Raw genomic sequence first — 9,009 nt, 5'->3', positions numbered from 1 at the left:
CAGATTCAACAATTCTTATACAGAGTTATTACTACTACTAGCCAGTTTTAAACATTTGCCTCTCACTGATGTCTGTATTTTTATTTCTATAGTCCAATATAAACATAGGAAAGAATGAAGTGTGGAATCTGATTTGAGAAGTGAAATGTAAATAATACTCAAAAAAATATACAGTTTCAGGGATGATTTTCTTCCCTGTAACTCCCAACCACCCAACTGTAGAGTCCACAATGACTCGGGTCATCCAGACGCAGGACTGTACAGTCTTGTACTGGGACGTACAAAAACCCAGGGAATTGTACAATGGAACTTGTACAGCTGTAGAGATTCAGATTTACCCAGAACAAAATCTACATCATTTTAGTTTAATTCCAAAGGTTTATTTTGCAATCACTGTGCATGGACATAGTTGATCACACACACGTAACCCACTTGCAGTACTCGTACAAACACCATCTCGCAGTACCTCATATCCCAATGTCACAGACAGGAAAAGAGAACGTGGCACTACACAACACTCACTGACAAACACATGGGCTGCAGACAATTCGATACATTCAACAAGAAAAAGCAAATGATAAATTGCTGATGTCTTCCATTTTGTCCTCTCATTGCTGGAGAAGCTATAGCAGCATAACAATGGAAAAAAACATTACAAAACATCTTGAAGAACAACACAAAACTTGTTAGGGTCAGAGATGAGAAAGTTAATGCAGTACCGGCACATCTGAAGTTTCCTCAGAAACTTCCACAACCCAAGGCAGAGGAGGCTGCAGCTACCTTCCCCGGCCAGTGAGCAAAGCACCTGCACACATACATGTCTGGAGACTGGAATTGCTTTTAACCTGTACCGTGGGCTGCAGCAAACCGCTGGCGAGAAGTGCAACCGCTGTCCCATGGTGTACTCGGTCTGCAGCAGCTCTTTGCAGCCGCGCAGAAAGAGCCTGTCTGGACTGTGCCTATCTCAGGTAGGGCAAGAGATGGGCAAATGGGGTTGCGGAAGAGAAAAACACAACCCCCTGTTGTTACTGCTGTACAAGCCCCTGAGCTGTGATAGGAAATTCTATCGAGCCATCTCTTTACCAACACATTCAGAGCTGGGCTCCAAATGCAACTGTAAGCAACTGTAAGATGATTTTATCTTGTTGCAGAAGTCCAATACAACTGCTGTATCAGGCCAACATGATATTTTACTGAAGTTATCCAATGGCAACATTATCAACAAGTAATGCCTGTAATGTACATAAACGAACAGCACTAAGTGCTAAATTCTCCTAATTCTAATAATAATGGTTTTCAATCTTGCCACCTTGACTCAGATCAGATCACATCGTACCATGTTAGTAGCCCCAACTGCAAAGTAAGGTAATTCTCAATCTGAATGAAAGGGTCTGAATTTGCCAGTCTCGCCCTGCAGGCAGAAGACTAATTTCTTCTCGAAATTGTCTGGAAGGGTGGCATTCAAACTCACTTTTTACATAGCCATTCACTTAGCAAGCCTCATGTAACACATGGAATAGGCAACTAAAGCCACTGAAAGATGACATGTTTATGTGCTATGTACATAATTCTATGAGTGGTTATTAGAAAACATTTTTCTTCAGTTTTCTCCATAGTGTTTGATTAGCTTCCGGCTACGATTATCAGTTGGTATAACCCTGATTCACTGTTTCTTAACAGTAGCACCAATACCATAAATCTGATTTTTCATTCTTAATTCTCTTGCTCATATATATTTTCATTTTCTTACTTGCTGTTGTACCTCTATCCCAGTAAAATAGCGTAAATTCTGGCATAAAGGCTCAGATCAATTTTTCTTCTATTACTCAGTAGTGAAATTGGCCTATTAGGTCAGCTTACAATGTGTGCAGTAAATATGCCACATATAAATAAATCACAGTATAAAACCATATACATAATTTCATAATAACAGCTGAACATTAGGATCTCTGATTTTAATTTACAGTGTAATTTACAGTGTAGAACAAAACAATGAACAGCTTATCACTTGGGGAAATCTGAAAAAAAACCCCCAAATACTGGATAACAATTCTCCATTGTGTGTGTATATATATATGAATATAAATATTAATCTGTATTTGGAATAGATATATATTCATATATGTATTTATGTATGTGTGTGTGTATATATATATGAATACATATACAATTTTTTTTCCAAAATGCTCCAAATGTATGAACTTCTGGATTAGTAAATATAACTTGTGGAAGCAGCTGGCTCTACCTACATGCTGCACTTGCTTCTTGTGCCCCACGCCTAATTGAGAGCGGCTCTAAGACTTACTGACTTTTCATATAAAACAGCTAACTTTTTAATTTAAAAGTGCTTATTACCCCCTCAGCATCCAGGTACCTAGAAGGATCAAGAAAAACTATTATCAAAATTACAAACTGGAAAGGTGATGTTAATAAAAAAATTCCCACATGGAAGGGAATGGATCACCTAACCACCTGCTGAGTCTTTCTATCATGAAATTAAGCAGACTCTGAGGATAGTTCTACAAAACATTTAATAGCTTAGAAACTTATTAACATGAACTAGGCCTGGAGCTTCAGAATCTAATGCCCAAAAGAAAATTAGTGTTTAAATAAGAAATAGGCACCCAAATTCCTTTGGAGAGATCTGAGTGTTAAGAAATGACATTTACTGGGTCTCAGGGAAATTTTGGCTCCTAAGACTTGTTTTAGAAGGAAAAAAGCAAAAAAAACCCAACCCAACCTAAACCAAAACCTCAACCCTTGGAACACTTGGTGGTTGACTTTTTTTTTAATGCTACACTACCCTACACGTGCCATCAGAGTTCTCTCACTTCACTATGAGGTTTGATTTTCATTTCGTATTAAATCTTCTACAGCTATTCTTAAAAAATAAAATTAAAAAAATATATATATCCACGGAAATGCAGTGCCAGCAAACCCAGAAACTAGAGGCAATTCTATTACTAGACAATCAGGATTTGCAAGAGACAAGGAAACCCATCAGGACCTGGAGCTCCCTGTTTGTGGGAAGGTGGGGATATGTTCAGACAAAGCAACTGAAAGTTAAAATAGCTGGAAAAGAAATGGGAGGTGAGGGGAGTGTCACGAGTCTTCCTTCAAGTCCTCGGTTCTCATGTGCAGCTTGAATGACATATTGGGAAATGTGGAGAAATGCAAGCCGGTACCTTTTCAGGTTCGCCTGCACCGATTCTTAGCAGACACCTGCTGGGACCTCTTCCCTTCTCCCTGCCTCATTCCTCCTCCTCCTCCTCCTCCTCCTCCTCCTCCCCGGCGACTGCTCGCACCCCTCCCCGCGAGCACAGAGGGGTGCTCAGCCAGCTGCTGCTCACAACCCCGGCTCCCCACCGCCACTTTACTTCTCTGAGTCTACACTCCCCAGCCCACTCACCACAGCACCTATTTTACAGGTGCCCGAGAAAACTCCGGCTCTTACTTATTTAATCTGCTGCCACTACTCCCACCTCTCATTTCCTCAACCATCACCCTAGCTGCTAACAAATTCACCCGTACTCACTTGAAACCTATTCAAGGGGGAAGCAGTTCGTGCTGTCACATGAAAAACACAAGTTGTGCGCTACTATAAACGTACTGAATGAAAAGAGTATGCTCTCCCCCGTCCCCCGAAAGAGCATCCTGGGTTTACACAATCCCTTTTTTTGTTTCCCCGTTGTTCACCGAAGATGTGAAGTTTGATTCTTGTTCTGCACTTGATTTCCTCTCCCCCGGGCAGTGGTTCATTTCTTGCATTTCTAAAGACACTTTATTCCTTTTGGCAAATGCTTGGCTGATCTCATGAAATGTCTTATTTTTTGTTTCAGGCAGGACAAAAAACAGGTAGGTAGCTCCCGCTAAGCAGATGGCAGCAAACACTAGGAAGCAGTAGGTCTGTAAACCAGCCTGTGAATAGAAAACAAAGGAGATGGTCATTACAAAAGGGACAAGATTCAAAAGAAGAGCAACATGAGGAATGGTTTGAAAGAAAAAATGGGCGGTATGCAGCAATTTTTAACCAAGTACAGTAGGTGCTGGCATTCACTGCAAGTCGGAGTGCTTAGAAGTTCATAAAAATGCATGAATCGTTAGTTCTTCCAACACTGCCTGTGGCCCACCGACGGCAAAGCAGAGGCGCGCAGATCTGGCAGAGGTGGTCCTGGCTCCTGGCAGAGGCGGTCCTGGCTCCTGGCAGAGGCACGCAGATCTGGCAGAGGTGGTCCTGGCGCAGATCTGCAGTCTGAGCGACGCCGGGAGATGCCAGACTGAGCTCGGGCGCTGCGGGTGCGAGGAGCACAGGTGGCAGCGGGGCTCCTGCTGCATGCACGGCTTAACTGAGCCTTGCGCTGCCGCGGTATTTCTGGAAACGAGGCAGATGTTTCACCAGGTTGTTCTGCATACTGCCTCGCCATTTCTAGGTACGAAAAATGAAGCATGCTTTTGCAACACCATGCACCTGTACGCAACACATGGGAACCCTGCCGTAGCCCGGGGCATCTGCATCACAGTAGTTACAAGCTTTGAGATTTGCAAAATAAACAAGGAAAAAACCCCAAATGGCAGACATTTGTGTCATTTCTAAGGTTACCGGAGCTTACAGCAGGAAAAAAATCCATAAAACGCACTTCTTTCATGCTAGAAACTAGTGTAAGAATTAACTGGAAATGAAGTACAGGCCGCATTTGAATGTTTTGCGGTTTACTTCACTGCAAAAAAAAAAAAAAGTTATAGACACAAAGAAGTTAAGTTATAAACTGATTATAAAGGCTCCAACCAACTAGTAGCAGTTGCACTTCACTGAAACATAAGTATTTCTTGCCTGGTGATTATTAGATCATTTAATAGCTTTCAGTTACGTTTCAACAGTACAGTTTTGAAAAATGTTTGATAATTACAGTATTGCCAGCTGTGGTTTGTTGAACTAGGAAGAGGTTTGGTATTGTGACTCCAGTGAAGCCACCACCTGCCTCTGAGGAAACCTCTGTTCCTCCTGTATCGATTTACCTCACTCTGTGTCCTGAAACCAAACGTCCAATGAACCCATATTTTTGACTTGTTTTTATTAACAAGGCTGAATTAAACCAAAAGGGGTATCTCCAGCTCCAGAAAAGGCGACCTTTCTGTGGTGCCTTGTGTGAGGTCACGAACAGCAATCACGAGGAGAGCCAGACCCCCCCACATCACCCCAGGTGTTGCAAGGCAGAGGTTACCCCAGGGAAAATCACCCAGGATGGAGGAAGCAGACGTGGCTTCCTAGATATAAATATTTACAATTGCCATTAAAGGTATGTATCTGAAACAATTAAGACAGAGCTAGACAATGACGCAACCCTGCCTTTCCCCATTTTTCTAATACACTCCCATCATCGTTAGTTATACCGGTCCTACACTGCAGGCTTGTTAAGCTCCCTACTTTGGGGGCTAAGCACGTACGCAATTCCTAGAACTATTTTTATGTGTCACTTGCTCAGTATACATCATATATGGCATGGAAGAACAACATGAATTCGTGTGTGGAACAAGAAAGAAAAAAAGAAAAACCCTTTCCTGCGGGTGCTTTTTAATACCATGGCTGATTGCCAGCCTGCCTAGTTACAATGTTTTCCGTGGATAATTCATTACCTAGTCCAGCCCTTCAACTCCTGTCTGTAACAAGAAAAGCTGGAAAGTGCATCCTCTGATATTGACTATGGACTTTCGAGATCATCAATGCTTTTTTGTTAAATCCTAGAGGCACGAACTCCTGAGCAACCTGACGACAACAAGCCGAGAGCACAGGTGATGAGGGGGGGGAAATATTTCAGCATGGGAACAGATGAGACTTTCAAGCTTATACAGAGACAGAAGCAAATGGATTTAGTAGACAGGAAAAAATAACTTCACAGTGCCTCATAAATCATCCTGTCATGTTAAGAATTCAAATTTTGCATCTGGATCTTCTGCATTTGAAATTGTTGTTCAGCTGAATGGTAGAGCTCCAATCTGGAATCATGTTTTTCGGTTTCTAAAATCGTCATTGAACTAAATCTCCTTTGTGATGAAAACAAACCATTAATGCCTAGTATGAATGAGCCTGGCAATCAGATGCCACAAGTTACCTGCATCTCTTGGTGGTGCAGCCACAACTTTGTCCCACCTTTCTTATTCCTGTTTATTTTTTGTTCTCCATGATCTAAATCAGCATTTATTATCTTTGATTCATGTCTCCTTAAACCTTCTCTAACTGAACTGAACATTCTCATGAGTGCATATTTTATTTGCAATTATTTTACATAATGTATTTGCATTTACTAGTAATAAACTTGCTCTCCTTAATCTCTGCAGATCCCTTTAGAAGTAGCCCCCAAGGACCTCCAACTGAAGTTCCATAGAGAACAAGCTAAAAATTAAATTTTATTACAAATCCTACAAATGGGATTGTGGGAAGCGACCAAGACTTTGCAGTCCTTGTGTTCAGCAGGATTAGCACAATGGAGCCCTAATTCCCAGACAGGAACACAGCAGGGCGATCACAAAATGCCCTTTTCTCACCAGCTAGTCCTCAGTCATAGTTATTTCCTTAAAGCTGGTTATTATTTTACACACACAGGAAAGACAAACACTCATATTCATGAGCCTTTTATAACTCATTCAGAGTTCAACTCATATCACCTAAACCTGCATTTGGCACAGAAGAACGTCACGTGTGAATTAAATTACTCGTTATAAATACGAAACCTTCTACCTTCTACCTATCCAACACTGACAAAGGATGTAGGACAGAAGTACAGGATAAAGCAGAAGGAAAATGTTAAATCCTGAATTCCAACTCAATAGAAACCTTTAGTGGGACATGGGTAGGATACAGCTCAGCCAGATGCTTAATTCATTTTTATCTGTTTCTGATGTATTCTGAATTGTCTGGTGCCAGAGGAAAGATCTGGGGGGGGGGAACAATTAATAGATCAGCCACAACATATCTGATGTGCCCATCCAGAAGGTAGGATAATGTGCTGGGAAAAGGGTAAACGCAGAGTTATTGAATGATGGCTACTACAGAAAAGGTACTGATAAACAGACCTGACAGGAAAATGGATCTGTGTCTTTGTTCCATGAAATTACTATACTTTCTCTTATTTATATTATATTATACCCATGTGTCTGTCATTTACTCTTTGACATCTGTAATCTCCAAATCCATAGTCTCTCTTCATTGTTTTACTCCTTCCAACTTGCTAGAGAAAAGACCTCTATAGAGACTGTGCAGCTGCCACCAAAACTAAAATCCTGGAGTTTTGCTTATCTTGGGCTGGGGTGGGAGTAAAAAACTGAGGAAGACCTTCAATTAAAGCCTTTGGTGGCAAAGCACAGATACTCTGCAACTCTGTCTATTTGGCCCAACAGACATGGTCTCAAGATCCTTTATTGACATGTGCATTCTTGATACAAGAATAATGACAACATACATGATAAAATTTGAAAAGGTAAGTATTTTTCTATACTTAGTGGCATTATTTCACTAACTACATGGAATAGAAGCCTCAGTGTTCAAAACCTGAATACCTGTATCCACCTGAAGAGTAGTTTGACTCTTAATAAAAAATATCACATCCAAACAGCTGGAGAGGAGGGTTAAAAGAGGAAGGGAAGGGCAGGGGAAGAAGCAAAAGCAAGACAAATCTGAATGGACACTCTAACTAAATACAGAATAAATTCAAGGAAAGTATGCAGTTTCTGTTACTTCTCAGCCTTCCCACGTAAGGATGGGTTACCTCCTTACACTCAGCTTGCAGCAGCATCAACTCTGGCCACGCAGGAGGCACCAAGCCAGCCCCATCCATTCCCCCCACCCTGTCCACTCAGGCAAGTCTCTTCAGACTGCCTGCACATACTGCTCAGGTTCAGAACAAGCTGCCAGCTTCACAAAGGTGCTTCTCCTCCTCCAACACCAGGCAGGCTTGCCAGAGCTAGGAACACATGTCTTTAGCAATACTTGAAGCCAGGCTTTTAAATACAACGTTAGAAACCAAAAGATTAGAAGGAAGACAGATCAAAGCACCACAATAATCCATGATTTGTAGCTGTTTTCCCCTAACTTCTCTTCAGTACAGCCTCCTGCATGAACACTCAAGGTTCAAAGTCACCCAAAGTTTCAGGTGGTTTCCTAAAATACAACGGCTCTCTCTCTTGATAGCCTCACAGATATTTGTTCAGAGTCCCAGCCAGATACACAGGTGAAAGTCCGTGAAAGGCCAGGCTTTCTGTGGGTTACTGAAGGTCACCTGCCCTCCCAGGGGCACACGGGAGGGCAGGAGAACAGCAGACACGCTTACTGATGCAATCTCCTGAGGAAACCACCTTGGATACCTACAGCCTATTCCTAGTTAGTCAGCAGGCTAATAAAACCTCTCCAAAGCAGGATTTACATTGGATTTTTCAAGGCTGGTGAGCGCTATTGCTATACGGGATATTTAAAAGTTAAGCATAAACCATTAAATGATCACCTTCTATTTTCACACCAGCTTTCTAAGGAGGCTATTTAAAACACAGCATTTCTGAAAATGTCCTGCCAGATGAATCTGGAATTACTCATTTTTATCTTCTCTTTTCTGCAGCTGATCAAGGCTCTGTATTTGTCAAAAAAAAGGAAAACCAGGAAACAATACACCTAAGACACATACAATTAAAACAAAAACGAGTCAACATCAAAGGACACAGGCAATTCCCCCAGATCAGATCCCAGGTGTGGCAAGCAATCAAACCTGACTTTGAGGATGAGATGTAGCTGTGTAAGCCAGGTGTATGAATAAGTAGGAGCAGCCCAGCCACATTTTCTTAAGCAAAGAGGTTAACAAACATATTCTCAGCTTCTGTAGGGCTGCTGTACACATTAGGCAGAATGTACAGGCATTCCCTCCACCTCCCTTTAAATAAAATGGCAAAGAATACTTAATTTTTACCTTTGTGAACGGACTTAAAGTGCCCAGAATGAAGGCGCAAAAGAGCTCATTTTTTCAA

The 9,009-nt window shown here is 41.7% G+C and overlaps 1 protein-coding gene across 2 annotated transcripts in view; it reads right to left on the bottom strand.

The window, feature by feature from the left end:
- Nucleotides 1–358: 358 nt before the first annotated feature.
- Nucleotides 359–9,009, bottom strand: part of SLC2A9 (solute carrier family 2 member 9) — a 115,339-nt gene continuing 106,688 nt past the window's right edge. For both annotated transcript variants that reach the window (XM_069793575.1, XM_069793564.1), the window contains one exon: nucleotides 359–3,918. In XM_069793575.1, the coding sequence (XP_069649676.1) occupies nucleotides 3,661–3,918 (258 nt within the window). In that variant the 3' untranslated portion in view covers nucleotides 359–3,660. The remainder of the gene's footprint in view (nucleotides 3,919–9,009) is intronic.

Source organism: Haliaeetus albicilla, chromosome 1 (genome assembly GCF_947461875.1).
Source record: "Haliaeetus albicilla chromosome 1, bHalAlb1.1, whole genome shotgun sequence".
In the NCBI taxonomy this organism is placed as follows: domain Eukaryota; kingdom Metazoa; phylum Chordata; class Aves; order Accipitriformes; family Accipitridae; genus Haliaeetus; species Haliaeetus albicilla.
The sequence above is the reverse complement of the archived record's forward strand: the minus strand, read 5'-3'. Positions and strand labels throughout refer to the sequence as shown.